This window comes from Ostrinia furnacalis, unplaced genomic scaffold, assembly GCF_004193835.3.
Source record: "Ostrinia furnacalis isolate ACB-3 unplaced genomic scaffold, ASM419383v2 OfSCF4337, whole genome shotgun sequence".
In the NCBI taxonomy this organism is placed as follows: Eukaryota; Metazoa; Arthropoda; class Insecta; order Lepidoptera; family Crambidae; genus Ostrinia; species Ostrinia furnacalis.
In genome coordinates, this window is record NW_021134576.1 from 59,255 (window position 1) to 86,021 (window position 26,767).

General features: G+C 38.7%; 1 protein-coding gene across 1 annotated transcript in view; it reads left to right on the forward strand.

The window, feature by feature from the left end:
- The first annotated feature begins 456 nt into the window (after window positions 1-456).
- LOC114359379 (protein fem-1 homolog CG6966) overlaps window positions 457-26,767 on the forward strand; it is a 45,413-nt gene continuing 19,102 nt past the window's right edge. Inside the window, exons 1-9 of the mRNA XM_028313757.1 lie at window positions 457-621; window positions 7,862-8,031; window positions 13,477-13,639; window positions 17,406-17,606; window positions 17,914-18,132; window positions 19,118-19,310; window positions 20,480-20,646; window positions 22,491-22,709; window positions 25,563-25,701. Of these exons, the coding sequence (XP_028169558.1) occupies window positions 7,915-8,031; window positions 13,477-13,639; window positions 17,406-17,606; window positions 17,914-18,132; window positions 19,118-19,310; window positions 20,480-20,646; window positions 22,491-22,709; window positions 25,563-25,701 (1,418 nt within the window). The 5' untranslated portion in view covers window positions 457-621; window positions 7,862-7,914. The remainder of the gene's footprint in view (window positions 622-7,861; window positions 8,032-13,476; window positions 13,640-17,405; window positions 17,607-17,913; window positions 18,133-19,117; window positions 19,311-20,479; window positions 20,647-22,490; window positions 22,710-25,562; window positions 25,702-26,767) is intronic.

Here is a 26,767-nt window from a genome sequence, read left to right on the forward strand (position 1 = left end):
GCGTCATATAAAACTTTTTGCTAAACATAACGTTTTTTTGTGGAAATTTTTTAATAATAAAATAAATATAATGGAAAAATATTATTTATAGAGATCACGTACATATTAGCTTGCTATTGGTAAATCTTTTTCTGACAGAGCCTCAATATAAAAGTGGTTATTTATTGACATCAGCAATATACAAATTTTATTTGAAAAAAAAACAAAAAAAATCTAAGTTTGTATAAAAAAAAAACAAAATGAGCATCGCATAAAACCATAAATAATAAAACGTCAAACCGCGAAAACGGTATCATTGCCGTCTATAAAAAGAACTCAAAACGTAATCCCGAATACGGCAGCATTGTAAATCAATTCAGCGGTTGCTACACGGTCTGCACTAGCAATGGAAAGGCAAAAGTTGAATTACGTAACGGAATTGTGTAACCGCACGGTGAAAGAAGTGGTCTCACCAGCGGGCTTGCAGTGTTGCAGCCGGCATGGTCATGACTAGCCGACTGCGCGACTTGTATCGCGCCACGCGTTAAACCCAGTTCAAACAAAACATTCCGTGGTACTGTGATTAATCTTAATAAACCTGACGGGAGTGTGTCTAACCCCCTCCTTGCCGTGGATTTTTAGGTATCAATGCTTGACCTAAAGTGGAGTTGTTTAGAAAGCACGTCGCCTCTTTTGCTTTTGTTTGCGAAGGAGCTTATGGTCACTCGGATGAGGTTTACGTCCAAGTTTTAAACTCTTGAGTGCTTTTTGTTTATTTTGACCCCAGATTCGCATATTTCCAAATGTTTTTCACTATCTTGAATGTTAACTAACGAATTTTCATAAAACATTTTCCTCAATCCTTTGCAAAATACCTTCATGAATTAATCATGAGGAAAAAGGTTTTTTGTAGAAAATTTGAGGAATACTTAGGAAAAAAAAATTACTGACGCTTTCCTTACTGTTATATTATGGCTCTACCTACTCTATTCAATTTCATCATCACGTAAAGATCTCTATTTTCTAACTTAGTTTGTAAAAACAGTACACAGAACGACTATCAATCTATATATATAAAAATGAAACCCGTTTCGCGTTGTCACGGCATCACGTGTGAACGGCTGAACCGATTTCGATAATTCTTTTTTTTAAATGTTTGTGGAAGTCCAAGGATGGTTCTTACGGAAAAAAATATTAAGAAAATCTCTACGCTAAGGCGGTACGAAGTTCGCCGGGTCAGCTAGTAGATAATAAATTGTCATGATCATTTATTTATAATAGCCATAATAGGATTTAATTGTATAACAGAAGCCTGTGGATGCGACATGTATTTATTGCAAAGTCAACTCTATACTGTTGTTATACGACTCGAATCACGTAGAGCCCATTCACGCCCACATGAACAGTTTCTACTCGACTAATTGATCGAAGTTTTTTTTAGTAATCGATTGTATCGTTACTTTAAAATGTTATTCTTACGTCATGATGACCTTAATTAATGCGTCAGCAGATTTGCGGCTTCTCAGACCAATCTTTGTACCGTAACTGGGTCAGCGTTCTTTCATAATGAAACCAGACAACCAGTTTTACATTATGTACAATATTGTTGTTTCTTTTCTCACTTGACCGTTGCCTCATTTATTCTGAGGCTGGTCTCCTTTTTGGTAACATTCTGACACCCAAAATTCTGTTCAATTAAAAGAAAAAAGAGAAGTCAACGAGAACCATATTCGTATTGTTTACGACAGAATACGACGAATTCCTAAATATTCACTCCATAAAGACGTTTTGTAAATAGGCCGATGTTGGCATAAGTTGTTGGCATAAAGTCTAAAACACGCATCTTTGGCAAACTACACTGTGTGATATTCCAAGTAGAACTTTAACCTCATAAACATAACGTCTCCTATCATTTCTGATAAACATCGTTAGTTTGGTCTACGTGTATGGTACAGCATCTGTCATATTTCATGTAGGCATAGCCGTGAACTTTATTTCCTACAAATAAAGGTCAGTTTTAAGTTAAAAATGTAGCGCCCTTCCTTGTTTTAATATTTCCGCAGTTATTTTGATGTATTTCTCTTGGTTCAATATCAAAATAACGAGACAACTTCACTGATAAATTGCATAAACGTGATTTTGTGAGAACATTCCCTAATTACCGAATAGCATATTTCGTCAATAGATTTTGTCATTTTCCTCTTACCAATTAAATTGCGATCTGGGGGCACGGCAGTGCCCCCACCAAGTCGAGCAAAAAAGCGGCACGGCCGTACCATCCTTTTCTCGAAGCAATTCAGGCCATTTTCGACCGCCTGTAACTTCGTTGTGGATGATATTTAACATTAAACAAAACACTTGTGTCTAATGATACCTGTTGAACCATGTTCATTTAATACACCAGAGGTTACTTGTGTCAAGAACTTAAAATACTTCATAATTTATAATCAAGTGGCTACTTTTAAGTGTTAGTTTAGATAGATAGTTATTTATAGCTTGGGCAAGGCAGAAAGTCCATCGATTCAATTTAACTTTAACTATCAACTATCAGGCCACTCAACTTTGTCATGTGATTGAAATAGTTGCAACATAATTTATGGACCAGTTCAATATTCAGGGGCCTACAAACGCTAATTTAAGAAGCTCATTAGTATGCTAAGTATGGTCAGGATATAATAATTATAAATAACATTGATTAATAAGTCATTAAAATTAAACATTGAATCATATACACTAAAAGAGTATGAATTGTTTCATTCTGAAACACTGTGCTTTTTTTGTCTTTTTTACATCAAAACAAAATGAAAATACATTCGGTAGCTAAAACGGTTTACATGATGTTTAGAGTAGAATAAATAAGGAATAGAAGTAGAATAATAGTTGCGTTATAAAGTACCTACGTAAATTAGCCTCCCCGTCTGGCCAGTGTGGGGAGTGTAGGCCAAATCTCCTATTTGCCTTTTAGTAAATTAAAGAGCTTCTGTATAAGCTCTGTATGGGCATGGTACATAGTACGCAGAACTGACGGCCGATGGGGCAGAAAGGTTCTGGAATGGAGGCCGCGTAGCGGAAAATGCAGCGTGAGACGTCCACCTGCAAGGTGGACCGACGACATCGTAAAGGTAGCAGGGAAGCGCTGGACGCAGGCCGCTACCAATCGATCGACATGAAAAGCATTGGGGGAGGCCTATGTTCAGCAGTGGACGTCCTATGGCTGAAATGATGATGATGAAATTAAAGAGGCTCGTTCTTCTGAATAGAGACTCAATGATCTGATGATGAAGCAAGAAGTTTTTTTATCTTATGAACATTGCAAATTATAAGATACCGAGTGCTAAATTAAAATCCAAATACAAAAAACTAATAGCGCCCGCTTATGTTATACTGTCTGTCACGTTCATTTATTTTGTTTGAAGATGACAATTATGTTTGCATTTTATTAGCACCACTTGTGTCAGTGTCTAGAATAGTTTGTGAATGTTTACGGTCCTAGGTTAAGACAATAGTTCATTATCTCCCTACATGGCACTCCGTGGGAGTTTTCATAGTTTAGTTTCTCAATAACTTTTTATTCATCATATCATATTGTGCGCGAAACAAACGCCTGTAAGTTGATTATAAACTTTTCTATTTTCATTTGTAAAATGTTATCAACATTTTAAAAAGTAAAACACTTTCATGTCTCTAGCTTTTAGCAAAAATTTAATCATAAGTGATTTTGTTTATCTAAATATTGGCTAGCCTATAAAACCTAGTCTTGGAACCTTGGAAGAGCAGTCGCCCGGCAAGCGGAAGGTCGTGGGTTCAATTCCCGCCTTAGGCAGTTTGATTTTTTCAAGTTATTTATAATTTTCAAAATAAAACCTAGTCTAATCTAAAGCTTGATTTTCAATGCGTGGTTTTTCGNATTTTTCGACTTTCAAAGCGAGATTACAAGACAGCTTTAAAACTTTAAAATGACAATATTTACATAATAATGCCAAGAAACAATTATGCATTAGATAATTAATGAGCTAGATCATCACGAACGAAAGAACACTACCGGCATTTCAACACGTGCTAAAATTTTATGCGAAATGCAATCACAAATATAACTGCCATTGCAATGGAAATCTTGCTGCGCTGTAAAAAAGTCTAGATTCTGATAACAGCAATAGTGAAAGAAATTCGATTTCTTAGTAGACGCACATCGACCGGCTGATGTTGATTGTCTTCATTAAATTTATATTTGCGCGTAAAAGTGAAGGCTTCCAGATTCTGCAACATTTCTATTTTGCCGGGTACATACATAACTTTAATAGACAACGAGCCAATTCCACCAGCCCCCTTCCATCACCGGTGAACCAGACGCAGGTTAGCGTACCATCCCTAATTGTCGATATTCCACCAGCTCGCACTAAGCGTTTCGATGACTCTTTTATAATGCGAACATCTAGGAACTGAATTCGCTGCCTGCTGCTGTCTTTCCCGAAGACTATAATCCGGGCCTTTTTAAGGCGAGAGTGAATAGGCACTTACAGGGCAGATATGTACCATCCTAGACTGCATCTCACTTAACACCAGGTGCGATTGTGGTCAAATACCTGCCTCGTTCGTTATGCATAAAAAAGATTTTTACCAAACAAAACGGTCATAGTGGGCGTCGAAAACTACGTTTACCTCGGATCCATATAGGGTCGTTAGAGTATAAGACAGCCCTTTAAGGTTAATAGATTTGTTTACATCATTAGCTGTTGCCGATCTTGCGAAATATCTTGCCCAATTAAAACTTCATACCACACATTTTCGTGATTAACAATTCAAATCCTCACTGAAATTCTGTTTATGTTTTTAATTATCTACTTTCAACCTTACCTATCAATCAAACGATAAGCATTTTCGTCATGTTGTCATGTCTAATCATTTACAGTGGCATAATTTTGTTTAATTAACATGTATTGTATAAATTACATAGAAGGTATAGACCGTTTCATCCACGAAGACGCGCCCTACCATTTTTTCGCTAATGATTGGGTGTTATCGGTACACGCTAAATTATTATTCATGAGTGTTGTTCGAATCAAACTTCTCGCACCCTGCGCTTCCTTCGACCAAAAATTGGCGGGGCGCGTCTTTATGGATGAAAAGATCTATACTGGCTATTAAATACCTTTTCAGTCTATAAATATAATATTGTAATCTGTCTGATGATAGTAACAAATTATTTCTGCCTCATTCAATAATGTGACCTATTGCAACAGACGTAATAAAAAGTGCCATAAATGTGTTTTATGTCTTTGTTACATCTGCACAAATAAGTAGCAATACTATAAAATACTCTACTATTAATTCTTTGAACACAACAATAATGTTGAAATGGCAGATCACATTGAAATTTTTATGGAATGTCATCAGCATACAAATAAAAAATACGTCTCTTTACACATTTGTAAAAGTAAATATCGCGTAAATTCGTCATTAAGGCTCATCATAAGTAATTGCAGTAAGGTTCTGTCCAATAATTGTGGAAAAAACCCGAGAGATCGTCAAAAGTCGTCAGTTTAACTGAAATATATCTTAATTGTCCAATTAAGTCTTTTCTTCAATGTCAGATTTCCCTCTTACACAGGTCAACGACCCAGAGACCAAGATCTGAGATAACCTCATGGTCGAAACTGACGGCTGACGTGACCTGTCTCTTGATGCAACTCCGTTCGATATTTATTTAAAATAATTTTAATCGAAGGCACGGTATCGAAGGTCTCCTTGAAAACAAACAAGTGACTGCTAACTCGAATATTGATATAACAAATTGTGAAAGACTTCGTCTTAAATTACTGGGATTCTTCACTAATACCACAGAATAATAATAAGTACAACCAAACTTCAATTTATCTGTAAACAGCAAGAAAAAAATTCATTCACACTATTACAAATACACATTTGCTTGGGATATTTCACACTGTAATTACACCATTGAACTTTAGTGTACTTTGTGGAAGTATTGCAAGACATAATGATGTCATTAATGTCAACCAAAAAGTTGCAACCACAATTTATTCTTTCGAGTAAGTGAATTTAGTACACTTATGCTGTTTTCCAGTAAAGGAAGCTTATGATGACACAGGCGTTATTGTGTCACTTTAGGCTCGTGTTTCAAGGCTTATAGTTTGTCGAAGGCTAAAAGCAAACATTTGAAAGTACGTCCTAAAGCCATATGAGTGTCTCACGTGATCCCGAGGAAAATGGAACGTGACATCGACAAAACGTGATCTCCAATTGACGTCTTGTATCGCTATTTTGATTTAGTCCAATCGCACCACGCTTTCAATCTAAAACAATTGTATGAAACGATGTACTTTTCCGATGCATTTATCATTGATTGCGATTGTGTGTAATCTTGTCCATTGTCGAGTTTTTCCTTTGCATGATTAACATATTTAATAATTCAAATAGTTTCTTTTTTTTCATCTCAACGAGCAGACTTGTTTGATCTATTCATTGTTCATTGGCTTTCTCTTTATATCGGTTTATTATTTCAAATTAATTAATCACATCATTAAACTTCTCTTCTCAATGACGCATAAGATCTGTATCACGCATTCCTTTAATACGGTTCAACAGTGTAGTGCAGCCCAGCTCGCTTGCTCTCTTCAAGCTAGTTAAACATTGTCTAGCATCTTATGCTGTTGCAATACGGGTTATTTTGCAATTGAAAAGTATGGTCTGGTCTGTTGCCTGTACTTTACCATTCATCGAGCATTGATGTGCGTACAAGACAGGCAAGGTCGATCCGTTAGGCGTCTCATGCGCACCGGCTTTCGAAACAGTTCCGCCAGCCTTACTCGGTTTTCTCTGGCCCACTAGTACGTAGGAAATCGAATCGAGCCTGCAGCAACATAAACGTTTTTTGAAAGTTAATATCAAATAATGTTTAATGGAAAGTCCACTCTCTACTCCGCCTCCTTTTTAATAAACATCGCATCCAATTTTCGAAACAGTTCAAAAGATGTAAAAAATGATTTATGTTTCAGCACCATCTAAAATAATTATCATCTATTTATGTTCATAAATCAATGCTATGACTACATGTCCGACTGACTGCGTGCTCATACGCCGAAGTCATGAAAGTGTGTTAAACGTTTTTGTTTATCGTCCTAACATCTTCTAACCGAGAAGTATGTTAATGTTGTTTTTCCCAGATATACATCTTTAATTTAAGTTTTATTTCTCTAAAAATAGTTTGGAAGTTGTTTTAAAAGTGTTTTGTTTATTATGCCAAAATATTTGCAGATTATCACTTTTGTGTTTTTGAATAGTTCCAAATTTTGCAATCCATTCGTAATTTGTTGTACCTATACTTATTGTATGTATCTGACTGTATTCTCATTTCACAATATTGTGTTATTGTAAGAACCCTGAAAGCAACATTTTTGCATATTGATCAGATTTTTTCTTAGAAACCAATTAATGATTGTTCAATATTTTCCGCGCCGTTCACTGCGTTGAGCTGGTGGGAATTTACACTGCAGGGGTCAACTACGGATAATAGCCTCAATGTGGAAGCTGTCACACCGCCCTTGGCTTTCATTGCAGTCGGTCGTTTATGTTGTGGTCTCGTAATCTCGTTTAAAATACATTAAGGCCTATGCAGATAACCAAGATCGCACCGCGTAAAATTGCTTTCCACCGCTTGGGGTGCAACCAGTGGAACCGGTACGAGTCAATATCCTCCAAGACCGCTTTTTCAATAATACCTCCAACCTTCACGAAGGTCGATGCCTGAATTCAATTATACAGATTACTGAAAGGCTTCTGTGGAAAATTTGCGCGCAATATTAATGCGGACAATTAGGAGAGGTGACACATTCCCGTTCAGATGTTTATGTTATTGTCTTTGCAGTTGAAGTGATACTGAATTATTTTGAATTGTGAGTGATAAGTGATGTGGTGATAATGTCTTCGGGTGTATGGGATCTCATGCCGGTGCGATGCCGATGGATTGAGACGTTGAGGCACTGTGGGAAGACGCTGCTGCGTCGGCAAAGACGACTCCTCAGAAGAATCAAGAAGGTAATCTGTCATTAAAAGATCTGATATGGGAAATAATAACAGCTACTGTTTCCAGTCAGGAAATAATAATACAGTTGATAAATAGTAATAATAAAAACAGCATTGAAACTGCCGGTAATGACAGCCAATCTGTAATAACCGCATAAGCAATACCGGAGATGAAGATGTAACTGTAAATTCTAGATCGATCCAGTATGAAAAATATTATTTCCCGGTAAAGTAATTATTTGTAAGTTATAATAATTTTTTGTTGTATTGTGTATACATTTTTATATTCTTTTTTTTAATGAATATTATGAATTATGATCCATATTTGAAGTTTTAAAAGACAGGATCCATATTTGAATTACAAATTATTGNTAATTAAATCCATTCTTATTCCCTTAAAATGTATGAAACTTGTACCTGCTTTCTACTTCTACTAATAGATAATTTTATTGGCTATCGCATGATATAAAATTTTAGCTTATTAGTATTAAGCTACCCACGCTATCAGTTGTTTTTGAAGGAAGAGGTGAAAACTTAAAATTCAAAACTTAAATCCTTGTAATTTTGCGAGAAATGGGTCAAGCCCTAAATTTGAAGTATTTTCATCGATAAAATTGTCCATAGATTACGCCCTTAAAGTTTGATCACTACATGCCCGGACACACTGTATAATAAAATCCCAGAAAACTTGAAACAATTACATAATGTTATGTTTAAAAAGAAACTTAAACATTTTCTAATTGACAAGGCCTATTATACTGTACAAGACTTCTTGAGTGACAAAATTTGACTAATTTTAATTTTAATTTTACTTTTATTATCAATTATCAGATGTGCCTATTGTTATTATGAATTTTAATGTATTATTTGACATTCTTACTTGACATATCATTTACATGCCAATATCTTGGTAAAACATGTTGTACCTATCACCTGTTATAACTGTAAGACCAAATCATGTTGCTTTGTAATATGTTTTCACACATGTTTATGTAAATAAATATCTTTATCTTTATCTTTATGAAAAATATTATTTCCCGGTAAAGTAATTATTTGTAAGTTATAATAATTTTTTGTATATACATTTTTATATTCTTTTTTTTAATGAATATTATTACAAATTATTGTTAGCAACACAAATTTTTGAGAGTTGAATCGAATAAACAATCACCATTGTTTTCACAGGTTTGTGAACATTTTTAAGTATTAACGTTCCAATGTCAATAGGTAATTCACGCCACTAAACTGATATTTATTTATTGAATTTAAATTCGACTTCTGAATGTCATCAATCGTACATGAGTTGCGAAATCGGAGAATCATCGGTCATTGTGTATCGTGCAATACGACGAAACACAAAAGGCTGGGGTTGTGAAACAGATCGAAGTGTCCACTGAGCATTGTTTTATTAGTATTTAATTAGATGCACTGTCAGTTGTTCTTAGTGAATCGTCTCTAACGCTCTGCGCTAGCTCTTATTGTCAAGTAAGTTTTTCATGTTTTGTTTACATTTTATAGTATCAAGATAACTGTTCTAAAGTATAAATAGTTCAAAAATATTTCGAGAAATTTCTGAAATATTTTTTTTTTCAATATAGGAATGAAAGTATCAAGATTTCATTCATTCATACTAAGTTTACAATTGACTGATACAAATAAGACACTATTTACGACGATTATTTACTACTTGTAAGAACTTATAAGTTTTACTAAGCACTGCATTTTTTTTCATTTCACGACCGTTGACCCTGCCCCAGTTACGTTGTTGATAAAACATCCGTTGTTAGTGATAAGGTGCACTTAAAAAGTGATATAATTCAGTTCCTTTTAATTACAAAATTTTAATAAACGAAACTTGACCTCTACTTTATTTTAGTCTTGTTCTGTAGAAGTAAAAAGTCTTCCAAATTAAGTGCTTACATACTTTAAAGTACATTCCAATGTCAATAAACTGTATTACACAGGTTTTAAGATTTTATTGTTTGCTAAAAATCTAAAACGGGCTTCAACATTAATAAAGTCTACGTAGATTCTCTAATTGAATTTTATGTAAGTAGACATCAAAGGACAAGAATTTTAATTAAGTACACAATAAAATACAATTGTATTATGATTAATAAAAGCTTAAGATGTTTTATTGGAGAGATGAAAGTAAGGGTGAGGTCTAATTTTACAGTTTAATTATTTTTCTCTTGTCGTGGTCTGAAATGCTCGAAATGTCACAGAAAGTTTCTGTAGGTTGTAAAAACTGATTATACGTCGTCTCTTGTTGTGGATTATGAAAAGTATTAAACAAAATTAAAATTGTAGAGCCATCAAAGTTCATTGACATTTTTTCACCCCTTATCACGATTATCATTACTTCTTGGTATTCTTTCCAAGAGGTAGGTTAGGTACTTTTACTAAACAGATTCTCTTTCACTTACCAACAACGTATCAATAGCAAAAATTCGTGGCCCCGCGTAAGTTTTGCAAGCGACCGCTTGCGCCATAGGTGCGCCCGCGCACGCGTTGCCAAACTCGACCGTTGTTATAATATCGCCGGTTTCACTTCGCGAATCTTGAAGTATACTTACTTACACGTGCTCTCCTCAGGGTTGCCAGATGATCAGGATTTAGCTGGATTCTTCCTGAAAATCTGTATTTCCTCCCGACTCCCGAAAAACAACTTAGTTTAGTGATCCCGCCACATTTAGGCTGTAACAATGTTTAATGCTGTTGTTTTAATACATTTACTTTTTTGTTTCTTCGAACCAAAGTCCCAAAATTTCGAAAAGAAAAAACAGTTTTTCCGATAATAGGGTCATTCGATTTGGCAACCCTAGCGATTCTCTTCATCTTCGGATTTGCCCCGAGCGAATGTGGGCCGAGTTGAAAAAGTTTGTTTACCAAATTTTGGCGAAATCGTTTTCTCTGCAGTTGATGAAATAAAAATGCAGCACTTAACCACTTATAATTACGTAATATTTACTCAAAATTTAGCAGTTAGATCAACCTCTTAAAAACCGGATCCGACTTAGCTCGGATCTCAAGATTTGCATGTCATGTATCTTTTTAAGGTCTTCTTCTGACCTAGATTCTTACTGAGTCATTCTTACAGGTAAATATTAGACCTCAATGTTTAAATGTTAGTATGTAACTAGTATTTATTCTGTGGCATTATGTAAATGTTTAGCGAGTTCTTTGAAACTGTAATTCCCCTGTAGTGTTTAATGTATATTTTGTAAATATTATTACTGACCTATAAAAATGGGGCAAATAAAATTGGAATACAATAAATTGTAAGTTTGTTCTCTCTACTTATCACGTCTACATATTTTGATTCTAGCTCTTTTCTCAAAACAGAAAAAACTGTACCTTGGCTATTTTCCAGACATAATATTTTATGACAATAAATTAGCTTGAATGAACACATACAAAGTTTTACAGACCATCCTCAGCCTCAGGTCATTGGGTCGAGATGCTAAAAATATGCACGATGAACTGATGATTTTGTTTTTTTATACGCCCATAAACTCGTGCTACATTTATAACGTGTTTTACGCTTTGTAAATTAAAGATAAAGATGCAATATCTTTCGTTACACGAATTTGAATAGTTTTACTGCCAACCGGTAAATTGTATGTTTTCTTATTTTCTATCAGAATGAAAGTTTTACTTATCTACCAACTTTTTTGTAAACGTCATAGTTCAAATGGCTATGTATGCGTTTGACCTTTCATCCAATAAATACTTCTTTGTTGGGATTTACACATTTTTGATTGACAGCAATCTACAGTGCTAGTTTCACCACGACGAACGTAGTTTATTTCTTCGATTTCCTCAGTTCTTTTAAACTTATTTATTTATCCTAGTTAAATACATTTTGAGAGCTAAGTGAATATTGCTGTTAGTAGTACCGTATGTTAAAACAACCGTTTCACGAAACACCGAAAGAGTTGTCTAAATAAACGAAAGTCAATAACCCGATCGGATGTTGCTGCTAATCAGTACGAACATGTATGTAGTGCGATTGTTATCGGCCGATTATTCATACAAAGGAGAACAACCATTTTGGGCCCAAGTTTGTACAGAGTTGTACATTGGTAGGTTTTTGATTTTATATTACGCATACATTAGGGAGTATTTTACGGTAAAAATGATAATTTTAACTGATGTCGTAAGTCGTATACAATAATAATAACGAATTAATGATTTAATCTAAGATAACGTGAAATGGAACGTTAAAAGTCAATCGATTAAAGACTCAATACACTATACTGTCCCACCAAACTCATTGACAGGGGGGCGCCACCATCGTTCAACTATATAGTTTCTAACATGGCAAAAATCGAAACCAGCGATCCGGTATTGANCCTTTCAAGGAATGTATCGCTTTACCTGTCACCCTGTATTTTGTGATAATATTATTGCTGACTTGCTGACCTGTAAAAATGGGGCAAATGAACTTGGAATACAATAAATTTTAGGTTTATGTTCTTTCTACCTATCACGTCTATTTTGTTTCTAGCTCTTTTCTCAAAAGAGAAAAACCTGTACCTTGGCTTTTTTCCAGACATAATATTTTATGACAATAAATTAGCTTGAATGAACACATACAAAGTTTTACAGACCATCCTCAGGTCATTGGGTCGAGATGCTAAAAATATGCACGATGAACTGATGATTTTGTTTGTTTATACGCCCATAAACTCGTGCTACATTTATAACATGCTTTACGCCTTGTAAATTAAAGATAAAGATGGAATATCTTTCGTTACACGAATTTGAATAGTTTTTCTGCCAACAGGTAAATTGTATGTTTTCTTATTTTCTTTCAGAATGAAAGTTTTACAACTTTTTTGTGAACGTCATAGTTCAAATAGCTATGTATGCGTTTGACCTTTCATCCAATAAATACTTCTTTGTTGGGATTTACACATTTTTGATTGACAGCAATATACAGTGCTAGTTTCACCACGATTTCCTCGGTTCTTTTAATCTTATTTATTTATCCTAGTTAAATAAATTTTGAGATCTAAGTGCATATTGCTGTTAGTAGTACCGTATGTTAAAACAACCGTTTCACGAAACACCAAAAGAGTCGTCTAAATAAACGAAAGTCAATAACCCGATCCAATGTTGCTGCTATCAGTACGAGCATGTATGGTAGTGCGAACACTACACCGATTTGTTATCGGCCGATTCTTCATACAAATTTGAAGTCGACCCAACTATCAGCCAACTAAAAATCTGTAGTCTGTAGGTTGCCTAAATTATCTACTTCACTTCTGTAATGGTGCGTCCAGACTGGGCGAACGGGCTCGCGCGGCAAACTCCACATCCTGCTCACTCAAGAGCAGGGTGAGCGGGATAACCAGCGTGCCGCGCGAGCCCGTTCGCCCAGTCTAGACGCACCATAACACAAAAATCAATTCTACAGCACCTAAATTAAAGCTCAATTTCCTTTGTCCACAGGTGTACCTACACAGTTGGCGCTCCGCAGACGAGCTTAACATGTTGGTGGGTGCGAAGATCGGCGGCGCGACACCTCTGGTCATCGCCTGCAGGAACGGGCATTACGACGTTGCTGAGTACCTCATTGAGAGGTGCAAGGCGGATATTGAGCAGCCTGGATCAGGTGAGCATTATCTCATAGTTTCATGCCAGCTTCAAAGATGAAGCTCTAAATTCTGAATTTTGAGTGAAGCTACGGAAAAAAGCTAGTCTAAATAACCCTCCTTCTGGCTTGACTTACTTGACTTATAGTCCTATGTCCCCTAGATAGGGCAGAGGGCGTCCACAACAGTCCTCCATCGCGTTCGGTCTTGAGCTATGTGTTTGATCTCGCTCCAAGTCTTGCCGATCTTCTTCGCCTCGTCTGCCACAGTGCGCCGCCAAGTTTGCTTGGGGCGACTACGTTTGCGTTTTCCTTGGGGGTTCCAATCCAGAGCCTGCTTGGGGATGTGATCCTCCTTCTGGCGCAGTCGGGTAAATAGCTTGCTAAGTAGAACTCTAGATTCTGACTAAACAGGAGTTGATTATGTGCGAAAGAGAGGAAAGAAATGGTATCTTAAAGCGTTTCTAAGTATTCAATTTAGATAGGTAAGGTTATTTATTCTCGGAGAAAAGGGGCTCGTATTAAATATTTAGTGATTCGTCATTCTGTTTCTAAGAAATCTACTTTATCTACGAGATTTAAAAAAAGTACTGAATGAATACCCAGAAGATAGGCAGCTGTTTTATATGCGTGTGTTGCGAAATGTTTGTATACGAGAATGCTTCCGTACTCTCTGTCTTAATTAATTAGCATGTATTATTCCGAAAACGAAATAGCTGCGTCGTAAATTTTTCTGTAGAGCATATTATGTTCATTATGTAGTTATTAATATACCCGTATATCAGTCTTATTAAGTGGATATTATTTATGTTGTTTATCTCAAAAGTCTACAAACATTCTAGTACTAGCAGGTTGATAAAGAACAGCTCAAATAGTACTTTCATTTCTGTACACAAACTCTCCATTATAACTATCTATTACAATAAAATTACGTCTTCACAATAATAGTAAAACTGCTCTCGTAATTCCAACATTTAATTCTGTTGTAATTATGTTCTCTGTAACATTTCTTTGTCGAATGCTCGCGATGGCTNTGATGACTTTCCTATTGCGTCAATAGTTTGGCTGCTGGCCATTTCACCTTACTAAATAAACACCGCGGTTGCGACTCGCTCAACTCTCTGGCAAATGTGGCAATTGACAAACGTGTGAGCAATTGATTACATATTGTGGATTGTTAGCAGCTAAATGTGTGTAAAATTTAAATAGGCTCAGCTAAAGAACTCAGCATTTTACAAAGTCGTAGTAAAATTTATTGTTTGGAAGTTTGGTTTGAAAGTAAGGAAGATTGTAGTCTTATTTTTAAACTTTTAATCGATTTTTTCTTTGATTTATTTTGCGATCAGTCTGCTCCACATCTCGATTCTTTTGATCGAAATCGAATTTTTTGATTGACAGTTAACTCGATAAAAAATAATTGGTTTCTCAACGACAACATGGCAAAGCATGACAGAAGTTGTCAGAAGTCATTGTCTTAAAATGTCGGCGAAATGCTACCACAAAACATCATGTTTTCAATTAAAATCAAATATTAATTAATTTTCTTAAGGAAATTGTGTAAATTGTGAACATCATCATTAATAGAAGTGCTGTAAACAATGTGCCTGAGATGTTTGAGTTTTGCCGATTGCAAAAACGAGGAAAGAATGTGTACGCATTTCATAAATTTTCAACGCTAATGTAAACTTGTAGGAATTATATAGGAAGTGAAGATAATAGGCTATCAAGCAATGTTGGCTTCTTCCTTCGATTTGCTTGTAATAATATCCGGTATTATCAGAATTGTTTGTACGCTTTGGAGCTCACGGGTCAAAAGTGGCCCTGTCCTTTATAAGGCTTGCGTGGGGATACAGATCCAACACGTAGAGGCCGTTCTAAGCGCAAAATAATCGACAAAAGTGAAAGTGGTGCACATGCTGGATCTAGTCTCTGACTATATCATGGGATGTAGCCAGAGACCATCCCCAGCCTGTGCACAGGAGCTATTGCAGTTATTGGAGAATGGACTAGGGTTATGGATGAAGGATGGGTGGACTGGTTACTGGGCTATGGATGGAGACTACGGGACACCTGCCTGGTTCATAGTCTCGGACTGAAAAAATGGCAGGCGGTGTTTAGCCAGCGACTAAATGGGCCCCTCCTGGCGTCATGGGTCGTATAGACCGGACTGAGGGGCAACATTGGCGTCTGCCAGCTCAGGGGTGTAGAGAGGTGTGCTGCGCTTTCTCCGAAGTTACTCGCGGCGTTATGCCCTTTAACACTTCCACCCCTGGAGCATATAGCTCTAGCGACTCCACTCTGGCCGGCCGGTTAAGGCAAGCCAGAGGTTTATAGTTACTGTTTTCAATAAGGCATCATGCTATGTTTTCAAGACGGATACCGAATAACAGATATATTATTTTTCGGTAACCAGTAGACATCCTTGGAGGAGGCCTTTGTCCAGCAGTGGACGTCAATTGGCTGCAACGAAACGGGTTGGACGCAGACCGTCCGAATCCGTCACGAATTCTAAAATTGTTCCATGAGTGGATAATCCATTAATTTTCATACTACCTAGGTATTGCTTTATAGTGGAGAGTCTCAGGTAACAGGTTTCAAGGCGCCATCGATCGAGCCCAAAGCAAGTTTTCCCAGATTTCCACGCAACATGTCGCTTGCACATGATGCATGTGAATTATCATTAGAATGCCACTCAAGTAACTATTCAAGAATAGATTTAAGCAGATTTTTTTAATACTACCTTTTTTTATCTACATCGAGGAAGCTCTTGGGTTGTAGTCTAATTTGTACCTAAAAACGGGACTATTCTCACTTCTCGTGTCCACCGCTGCAACTCCTGTGTAGCCAGCTTGACTGCCAATAAAATCTCGAAACAGTGAAGGTAATTTGTACCTACTTATTAGAACCTAAAATAACGCAAAATTAAATGTAAAAAACCCATGGTCTACAAATTAAAGAATTACAGACCGACCTGTTTTCCGTTCAACTTTTATACTCTCCATAGAATCCATGTCTAAAATTAGCACTAAGTAGACATTTCTACTGTATTTGTCACTGTCAATTTGTCAGCCCTCCTCCAGGCCGGTGATTGACGAGGACTTACAACAAAAGCTAGACTGAAACGTGAATTATTCTAGAATGGTGTGAAGGTCGTGCTCACTGATTACCCAAGGCTCTCTCAAGGGCACGTTTACAAAGCTTATTTATATTTATAACCTTGTCCTTGGGTATTGATTGCGGTTAACCCTTAACAGAAGTGATGAATAAAACAATACGGCTGTTTTTGTTACTACCTTTTGATTGAAGTATAAATGGAATGTTCGCCTATAATGTAACAAGTAACAAGCTAAGATTTGATTTTGAATATTACGTTCATCTCAATGAAATCTATTTATTATAAATTTTCAATCTGATTAAGTTATTGCAAGTGCATACCAAGTGCACATGGATACAAACCACATATAACATATTGTTATCACAATTTATTATAAGTAAATGCAATTGCAATGATTGAAATATAGATAAAATCCTTGAATAAACGATAATCTTGATAACATTATGCCGGATGCATGAGTTTGTATGCACCGGGCTGAATGTAAAAAAAAAATATTTTTTGGAGCGTTCCGCACGCGTGAGCTAGCAGCTAGTGTATTCATTACTTTCATATGCAAAATCTTGTCGCGAACCCTGGTGAACCATTCCCTAGGCTTTACGGCATCATGTGCGTTGAAATAATGCAAAATATTACGTATTACGACAGATACAATAAGTCCTTTTTTTGTTCCAGTGACATTTGACGGCGAAACAATAGAAGGTGCGCCACCGCTATGGTGCGCCGCGGCCGCAGGTCACCTACAACTGGTCAGGTTGCTGGTTCGCGCTGGCGCGAATGTGAACTCTACGACGCGGACGCACAGCACGCCACTCAGGGCAGCGTGCTTTGACGGACACTACGATATTGTTAAGTTCCTAGTCGAGAACGGCGCTGGTGAGTTGGTCTACTGCATGCTTATGTAGTTATGTATTATGCCCAGGATGCGCGCCGTGATAAAATCTTATCAACGACAAATGTATGGGGTTATCGTGCAAATCGATAAAATGCCTTGATAAAAGTTTATACATGTCAATAATAATGGTCAATTTCACTTACAGTCACTTGATTTTAATATCACGTTTTTATCTGTGGCTATTAAACTGTCCGTTAAACAGCAAAAATTCATTACAATTGTTCCACCCGTTATTTTTCAATTATCTCGTCAAGTGTGCTAATTACTGACACGCCATTCGCATTCCAGACATAGAAATAGCCAACCGGCACGGGCACACGTGTTTGATGATCGCGTGTTACAAGGGCCATATCAGAATCGCCAAGTATCTGCTGTCTTTGGACGCTGATGTCAACAGAAAGAGTGTTAAAGGCAATACAGCGCTACACGACTGCGCTGAAAGCGGGTCGCTGCATATACTGAAGATGCTGTTAGGGCATGGCGCTACGATGGACGTTGATTCATATGGTAAGTTTAGGGAGAGTCTAACACAAAAATACTCATAAAACTCATTTTATTTTTTGCAATTAGGCCTTTAAAAACCACTTACACGTCCAGTATTAACTCTACCACTGCTTCGGGACAATAAATAGTCACTATTATCAACCCTTGAACCAACCGGGCAACATGGAAAACATTGGGGGAGGCCTATGTTCAGCAGTGAACGTCCTATGGCCAGGGCCGGATCGTGAATTTGTGGGGCCCTGGGCTGAAACTTCTTATGACGTTATCACGTAAAAATATCGTCCGTAAACCGACTTTACAGACAACTATTTTTTTTTTTCAAATTATGGCCTACTTTTTAGCGGGATCTGGGGGCCCCTTGTAACCCCGGGGCCCTGGGCTGCAGCCCAATCAGCCCATAGGTAGATCCGGCCCTGCCTATGGCTGATGAAAATACAGTATTATGTCGCATTATAAACACCTATAATAGTGGTTGTTACAATCGTGGTAAAGTTTAGCAGATTTCTAGTGAACTTTAGTCTTTAACTTTAATCAATACTGCTTTCCATCTAAGGTTTGGGCTATTTCTGTTAATTGATTTAGCCTCTGGAAGTGTAGACTTGGCTGGGCTGTTTAAATAATAGGGAAACTCAATTAAAAATGATTTAATATTGCTTTGGCTATCCCAAAGCTTCCACAAAGCTTTTATTGCATATCATAGTTAACATCTACCGCTTGAACGTATTAATGATACTTAAGGTTTCTTTACAACCAGATGTCCGTACTTTAGGCCAATTGTGGCTCTTTTTATCCTTCCATTTAACCTTTAAGATATATCCTGGTGAAGCCAACATTATGAAAATTGCATCGAGATTAGTTGCAACTTTTTTCAGATTAGTAGTTTTGATTACAGCACTTCTTAAAACTTAATTCGTTTATTGCACATTTTTATACAATGTTAAGTCATATCACTTGATCCTCATAAAAACAAATCCTTTTCATCTTTCAGGAATGACACCACTCCTAGCAGCATCAGTAACGGGTCACACGCACATAGTCGAGCATTTAATAAACGTGGAGTACGGTTTAGTGACGAGGCAGCAACGTATTGATGCGTTGGAACTCCTTGGAGCGACGTACGTCGACAAGAGAAGAGACATGGTCGGCGCGCTAGCATTATGGAAACGAGCGATGGATGATAGGTGAGGGAATAGATACTTTATTGTCCAGTAATAAGCGTGGAGTACGGTTTGTAACGAGGCAGCAACGTATCGACGCGTTAGAACTCCTTGAGGTGACGTACGTCGATTAGAGAAGAGACATGGTCGGGGCATTAGCACTATGGAAACGAGCGATGGATGACAGGTGAGGGAATAGATACCTTTTTGCCCAGTGATAAACGTGGAGTACGGTTTAGTGACGAGGCAGCAACGTATCGATGCGTTGGAAATCCTTGGAGCGACGTACGTCGACAAGAGAAGAGACATGGTCGGGGCTTTAGCACTATGGAAACGAGCGATGGATGACAGGTGAGGGAATAGATACCTTATTGCCCAGTAATAAAAGTGGAGTACGGTTTAGTGACGTACGTCGACAAGAGAAGATACCAGTAGGCCTAAGATGCGCGCCTTGATAACTTCTATCGACATCAATGTATGGGCAAAATCGATAAAATGGCGTGATAACCGCTTATCGCGGCGCGCATCTGAGGCCTAATGGTCGGCGAAATAGATACCTTTTCGCCTACATTAAAATCACCTTTGATGTCGATAAAGCGACTAAGGAACCAACATGTGCACGCTAGGTCTACCTAACCCGTCTAGACAGCGTGAGGAGTGTATGCCAAGTTCTCCGTTTGCTTCTGGTAAATTAGAGATAATGTTCCTGCAGTAACCTGAAGATGAAGTCACATAGTTCTTTTTGTCCACTTTTGAGTCACATATATAAGCCTCACGGGACACTCGTTTACTGCCCACAAGGAATCATATTCACGGGTGGGTTGAAGCACCTGGGTACGGGTAGCGCAGTACCAGTCGTTATGGAAATCCGTGGGGAAAGCCTTTATCACGGTAATAATAGTATTACCGTGCCTTTATCGAGCAGAGGACGGATTCGGCTGAAAAACGAAACGAAAAGTCCTCAAATATGATGTTCATCATCGTCATTTCAGCCATAGGACGTCCACTGCTGAACATAAGCCTCCCCAAAAGCTTTCCACGTTGATCGATTGGTAGCGGCCTGCGTCCAGCGCTTCTCTGCTACCTTTACGATGTCGTCGGTCCACCTTGTAGGTGGACGTCCCACGCTGCGTTTTCCGGTACATATTATGATGTTACCATGTTCTAAAATTATTCTTTCTTTTTTCTTCCAGATTTCCCGCCGACGGCACGGAACCCATTCCAAAGCCGAAAGACGTGCCGCGCATAGAAGCATACGACTTCGCGGTCGAGCCCAGCAACGCACAGCAACTGGAGGAAATACTAGCCGACCCTGATGCCATGAGGATGCAAGCTCTCGTCATTAGAGAAAGGATTCTAGGTACGACTAAACTTTCAAATTTTACACTGATATTTGGTAGATTACTTAGAGCGTGGGAAGTGTAGGCCAAATCCTCTCGTTATTATAGGATTCTAGGTACGTGGAAACTGTCAAACATAAACTTCGCCTATACTATAGTCTGGTCTGTGAGCACGTAGAATTTTGTCCAATGACCCTTAGCTACGCATCCTTAGCGCTCGCGCGTAATTATGTTGCTATCACGCTCGCACACTCACTGCGGGTGCCAGTCGCACAGTCGCGACAGCAATATAATTACGCGCGAGCGATAAGGATGGGTAGCTAGGGGTCATTGAACAAAATTCTACGTGCTCACAGACCAGGCTTTATATTATACTTATGTCGCGAGCAAAGGCTAAGCTATAAAAAAACAAAGAAGGTTTTAAGTCGAAAGACAAGACTGTTTGGCCGAATCTTTAAAATATAGCCCGACCAGGAACATAAAAACCCTCGCCATGATGCGGAAAATTAATGGTACTAATTTCTTTTAATGGCAACAGTAACTGAAAACTTCATTGACATGTCACCTTGCATGTCAGTCTATTGCTGTCAAAGTGTAAACAAACTTTATTTTAAATGTGCGCAATTGATTTTGTGAATTAAATTGCTAAAATCTTTTTATAGTCGTGAAAGAAAAGTGGTTCACAATGTGTTAAAGTATTTGTCGAAGAGAAATACTAAGGGTTCGGACAATATTTTCATTGAATAATGTTTCCGACAAAGGTTGTCAAATTGACTGACATGTTTATCGTATAGTACAGTCCACTATGAAAATTAGCTGTGGTTTGTTTCAACTACCTATTTTAAAGTTTTTTGTCACTTTCTAAGTGTTGAATTTTATGGATATGAGAAAGAAGTACCGAGTTTGAAGCGTTCATGAGCAGACATTGCAGTTGAATATTGAAGTTCTGATTTTGATTATTGATGAATAATAAAATAAATCCTACTACCTCGATTGATGGTTTCATTTAATTTATTTAAACTAGGTTACCTATAATAATATGTTTTCGTTAATTTATGAAAATATCAAATTAGCCTGTAATCCTGAATCCTGATACATAAAGTTAGCCTATTAATTTAACACAGGTACGACTGTACTCAGTGTTGCACTATCAAATGCAATTGAAGCGCCTCTATGCCAGGGTTTTTATGTTCCTGGTCAGGCTATACATATAGGTATGACGCAAAAACTACGCAAAAGGAGAAGCCTGCAATTGTTTTTCTTTATTGGCAATAAAGGAAAACCCTGACCATGAGAAATCAACACGTGGTTCGTTTAATGGTTCTTAATTTATTGCTAGTTATTTTTTATGATCCTTAATTCATGTCTTTAGCTCAATTCAGGGAGGAGACTAATAAAAAGTGATTATAAGATGATTGTTTACTGCGCAGACTGCGCTGAGTTTCCTTTAACGTCTTTTGGACCGGAGATAGTGGCTTAACTATACCATCCGAGGCCCGTGGCAAATTCCATGGTTTTTATTCAGGGGGGGACCATTTTCTTCTTCTCAAACCCTCATTTCGCGGAGTCTCTTTACGCACGTTAGAATGTACCTCGCCTCATGATCATCTGAGCTTAGCCTAATATTTTCCGACCCATCGATCGCTCGCACCGATTCACCATCAATCTCTAATTTTAAATGACCCCTATGAAAACAAAATTTCTGTTGCGTCATAGGCGTCACTTATTAAAATTAGGAATTGATAGTGAAATCGGGCATACGATTCATGTAAATATTATATGTCTTAAAAGCAACATTGCTCCAGTTTAGGTTCCATTCCAAGAATGCAAAATAAAGTTGCTTATTTAAACATATCGTTTCCAGGCCCAGCGCATCCCGACACGTCTTACTACGTCCGCTACAGAGGAGCTGTATACGCGGACGCCGGTCGCTTCGCGCGGTGCCGGCAGCTATGGCACCACGCGTTGGACATGCAGAGAGCTGTCCTGCCGCCGCTGTCACCGCTGACTCAGTCGAGCTTGTTCAGCTTCGCAGAGCTGTTCTCTTACATGCTGGCTGAGAGAGCACGTCCTCCACTAAGAGGTAAGTCAATAGTCTAGACTAGAACATTCCACTCAAGATGACAAGAATCTAGAACATTCCATTAACTCGGGAAGAACAAATGACGCGTGCGGCGTGCGCACGCTCTTTTGTTTTCTCACCACGTACTAGTCATGCAATGTGCCCGCTCCCTGCTCAGTTTGGTGAAGAGTGTACTCTTCACCAAACTGAGCAGCAGCAGTGTACTTTCTTGAGAGCTCAATAGTTTCTAGATCATTCCATTCCACTTGGAGAAACAAATGACGCGTGCGCTCTTTTGTTTCTTACCACGCGTTGGACATGCAGAGAGCAGTCCTGCCGCCGCTGTCGCCGCTGACACAGTCGAGCTTGTTCAGCTTCGCAGAGCTGTTCTCTTATATGCTGGCTGAGAGAGCACGCCCCCCACTAAGAGGTAAGTCTAGAACATTCCACTCAAGATGAATCAAATGACGTGCGTGCATGTTCTTTTGTTTCTCACCACGTGCTAGTCAAGCCCCGCCCCCCCGCTCAGAGGTAAGTTAATAGTCTAGAACATTCCATTAAACTAGGTGAAACAAATGACGCGTGCGCTCTTTTGTTTCTCACCATGCACCAGCTGGACATAATCCGGAGAAACAAATGAAGGAGAAGAGTCTAGAACATTCCCTTAACCCAGGTGAAACAAATGACGCGTGTGCACGCTCTTTTGTTTCTCACATAATTGAAGTTTGACATAATCCGAAGAAACAAATGACGCGTGGTGCACTCGTTCTTTTGTTTATTTCTTATCAGAGGTAAGTGAAAGGACTAGTCTAGAATATTCCACTCTAGGCACCACGCGTTGGACATGCAGAAAGCTGTCCTGCCGCCGCTGTCGCCGCTGACTCAGTCCAGCTTGTTCAGCTTCGCAGAGCTGTTCTCTTATATGCTGGCTGAGAGAGCACGCCCCCCACTAAGAGGTAGGTCTAGAAAGTTCTTCTACTTCACCAGGGGAAACAAATGACGCGTGCGGCGTGCGCACGCTCTTTTGTTTCTATCCTGCTGCCGCTCAGAGGTAGGTCCAAAGTCTAGAACATTCCATTAACCCACTTGTTACGGAGTTCACTTTTTCTATCACTTACCTTAAATCAGTCATGATAAATTTATCTCAAAACAATCGCTCCAAAACTTTATAGTTATTTACGTCAGTGCACTTATAAGACTTGGACAGTACTGCGACACACCCCATCTTTCAAATGTTGCACATAAAAATTGTTTACACTACCCACATTAGTAAAAATATTTATGTAAAAACTAGCGTTCTTTTTAAAGAACGCTAGTAACAAGTGGGTTAAGTCAGGAGAAACATATGACGCGTGCGCTCTCTCTTTTGTTTCTCACCATGCGTTGGACATGCAGAGAGCAGTCCTGCCGCCGCTGTCGCCGCTGACTCAGTCGAGCTTGTTCAGCTTCGCAGAGCTGTTCTCTTACATGCTGGCTGAGAGAGCACGTCCTCCACTAAGAGGTAATTCGAAGGAATAGTCTAGAACATTCCATTAAGTCAGGAAGAACAAATGAAGCGTGCGGCGTGCGCACGCTCTTTTGTTTCTCATGTCCCGCCCCCCGCTCTGAGGTAGGAGAGAAGTCTAGAACATTATTTTTAAAACAAATGACGCGTGCGCTCACTCTTTTGTTTTCTCACCACGTGCTAGTCATGCCCCGCCCCCCGCTCTGAGGTAGTCTAGAATATTCTATTAAGCCAGATGAAACAAATGACGCGTGCGCTCTTTTGTTTCTCACCACGCGTTGGACATGCAGAGAGCTGTCCTGCCGCCGCTGTCGCCGCTGACTCAGTCGAGCTTGTTCAGCTTCGCAGAGCTGTTCTCTTACATGCTGGCTGAGAGAGCACGCCCCCCACCCACTAAGAGGTAGGTCTAGAAAGTTCTTCTACCCTTTTCGCTCGCGCGTAATTATGTTGCTGTCGTGCTCGCACCCTCACTGCGGGGCGCCCGTCGCACAGTCGCGACAGCAATATAATTACGCGCGAGCGATAAGGATGGGTAGCTTGGGGTCATTGGACAAAATTCTACGTACTCACGGACCAGGCTTTACCAGGAGTAACAAATGACGCGTGCGGCGTGCGCACGCTCTTTTGTTTCTCATGTCTCGCCCCCCGCTTTGAGGTAGGAGAAAAGTCTAGAACATTATTTTTAAAACAAATGACGCGTGCGCTCGCTCTTTTGTTTCTCACCACGTGCTAGTCATGCCCCGCCCCCCGCTCTGAGGTAGGTGAAGAGTCTAGAATATACTATTAAGCCAGATGAAACAAATGACGCGTGCGCTCTTTTGTTTCTCACCACGCGTTGGACATGCAGAGAGCTGTCCTGCCGCCGCTGTCGCCGCTGACTCAGTCTAGCTTGTTCAGCTTCGCAGAGCTGTTCTCTTATATGCTGGCTGAGAGAGCACGTCCTCCACTAAGAGGTAGGTCAATAGTCTAGAACATTATTTTAAACTAGATGAAAGAAGTGACGCGTGCGTACGCTCTTTTGTTTCTCCCTGCTCAGCTAGGTCAAGAGTCTAGAACCTTCCACCCGTAAATGTGTGTGTCCTTCCATTGTAAATGGAACGACATGGTTTGGTTATAAAAGTCTCTCAATTATCTAATGATTTTTTTTCTGTGCAGTGAATGATGCGAGCTCGCTCTTTTGTCTTCTTACTACGTTACGCATTAGAAATGCTCGCCCCTCGCTCAGAGGCAGGCTGAAATCTGTAAAAAACTTTGGATGCTAAATCGAGCAATCAAAGATTTGAGTTTATTCTTGTGTGTAGATTTATGTTTATGGATACGAACTCTATTGATCTTTTTAAGGATACAATAGTATTATTTCTCTTCGCCAGGTCGCATAGTCCCTCCGGTGACGTTCGACGACGTAGACCCGGTGTTCAGGAAGGCGCTGTCAGAGATCCACCGCGGCATGGAGCTGTTAGACTCGAAGCTCAGCATCGACAGGGAACAGACGCTGACCACGCTGCAAAGGTAAGGTTACAATGCTACTGAGACTTCAAAAAGAGATTGGTCCTCTGTTCACAAAAATATATCCTTAAAGTTATTTGAAAAGATATACTCATCAAAATTGACTCAGTATTTTAGTTTTTAACTCATATTAAGTGGAAAAACAATACAGGTGTAAGGCGCTCGACGCAGGTAGCTACCAACCGATCAACATGGAAATTATTGGGGTAGGCCTATGTCGAGCAGTGGACGTCCTATGGCTCAAACAATGATGATGATGATGAAGTGGAAAAATAGTATGTCATCCATGTCAATGAAATTGTTTGATTTCCTTTCCTGTGACTCCTCAGTGATATTTATTATCACTTTCTAATGTCCCAGTGAACTATGCCGATTTTGATTGGTGACAAAAACGCTCTCTCCGTAGCATTGGTGCATATAGTTTTTTTGGAGCCAATTTACAAGCGTGTAAAGCTCACTCATATCAAATGCATCGATAATAACCAATTAATGTTCATAATTACAGGGTACTAGTGATATCTCTGCACTTGGCCACGCTAATGGCGCGGCTATTGGAAGACCCGGAGTGCACAGAAGAAGTATCCAGCAATATTCACAAGGCGGTGTACTCACTCNTTTTTTATATCATTTGGCAGCCCGTTAAATAGTTGTGCCCCCTCGTACATTATATTTTTCTTGCCATAATTGGTTCTGGGTGACGGTAATTGAATATCGTAAGGTCTTCTTAAGGAACGATTTTGTGATTGTGATTTTGTTATAAATGATAGTTGTGTGTGAATAGTTTTTCTTAATATTTTATGTACAAGTAAACATGTATTAAATTTATACATTTGAGCTATTGACATTAAGCCGGTTTTCCTATAGACTTCTATTGTTGGTGTTAAGTAGGGAAATTGGAACAGTAGTTTTATAATTTTGTTTTGCGATGTTTGTAGTTTTTTCAAGTTCGTTTTGGGAGCGCTACCGTAAACTTCGATCAAATAATCCAGGTGGGGTTTCACTAAGGAGTTGTATATAGTGTACCGAACAGACATGGGGAAGCAGCGAACGTTGCCACGGAGAATAGACA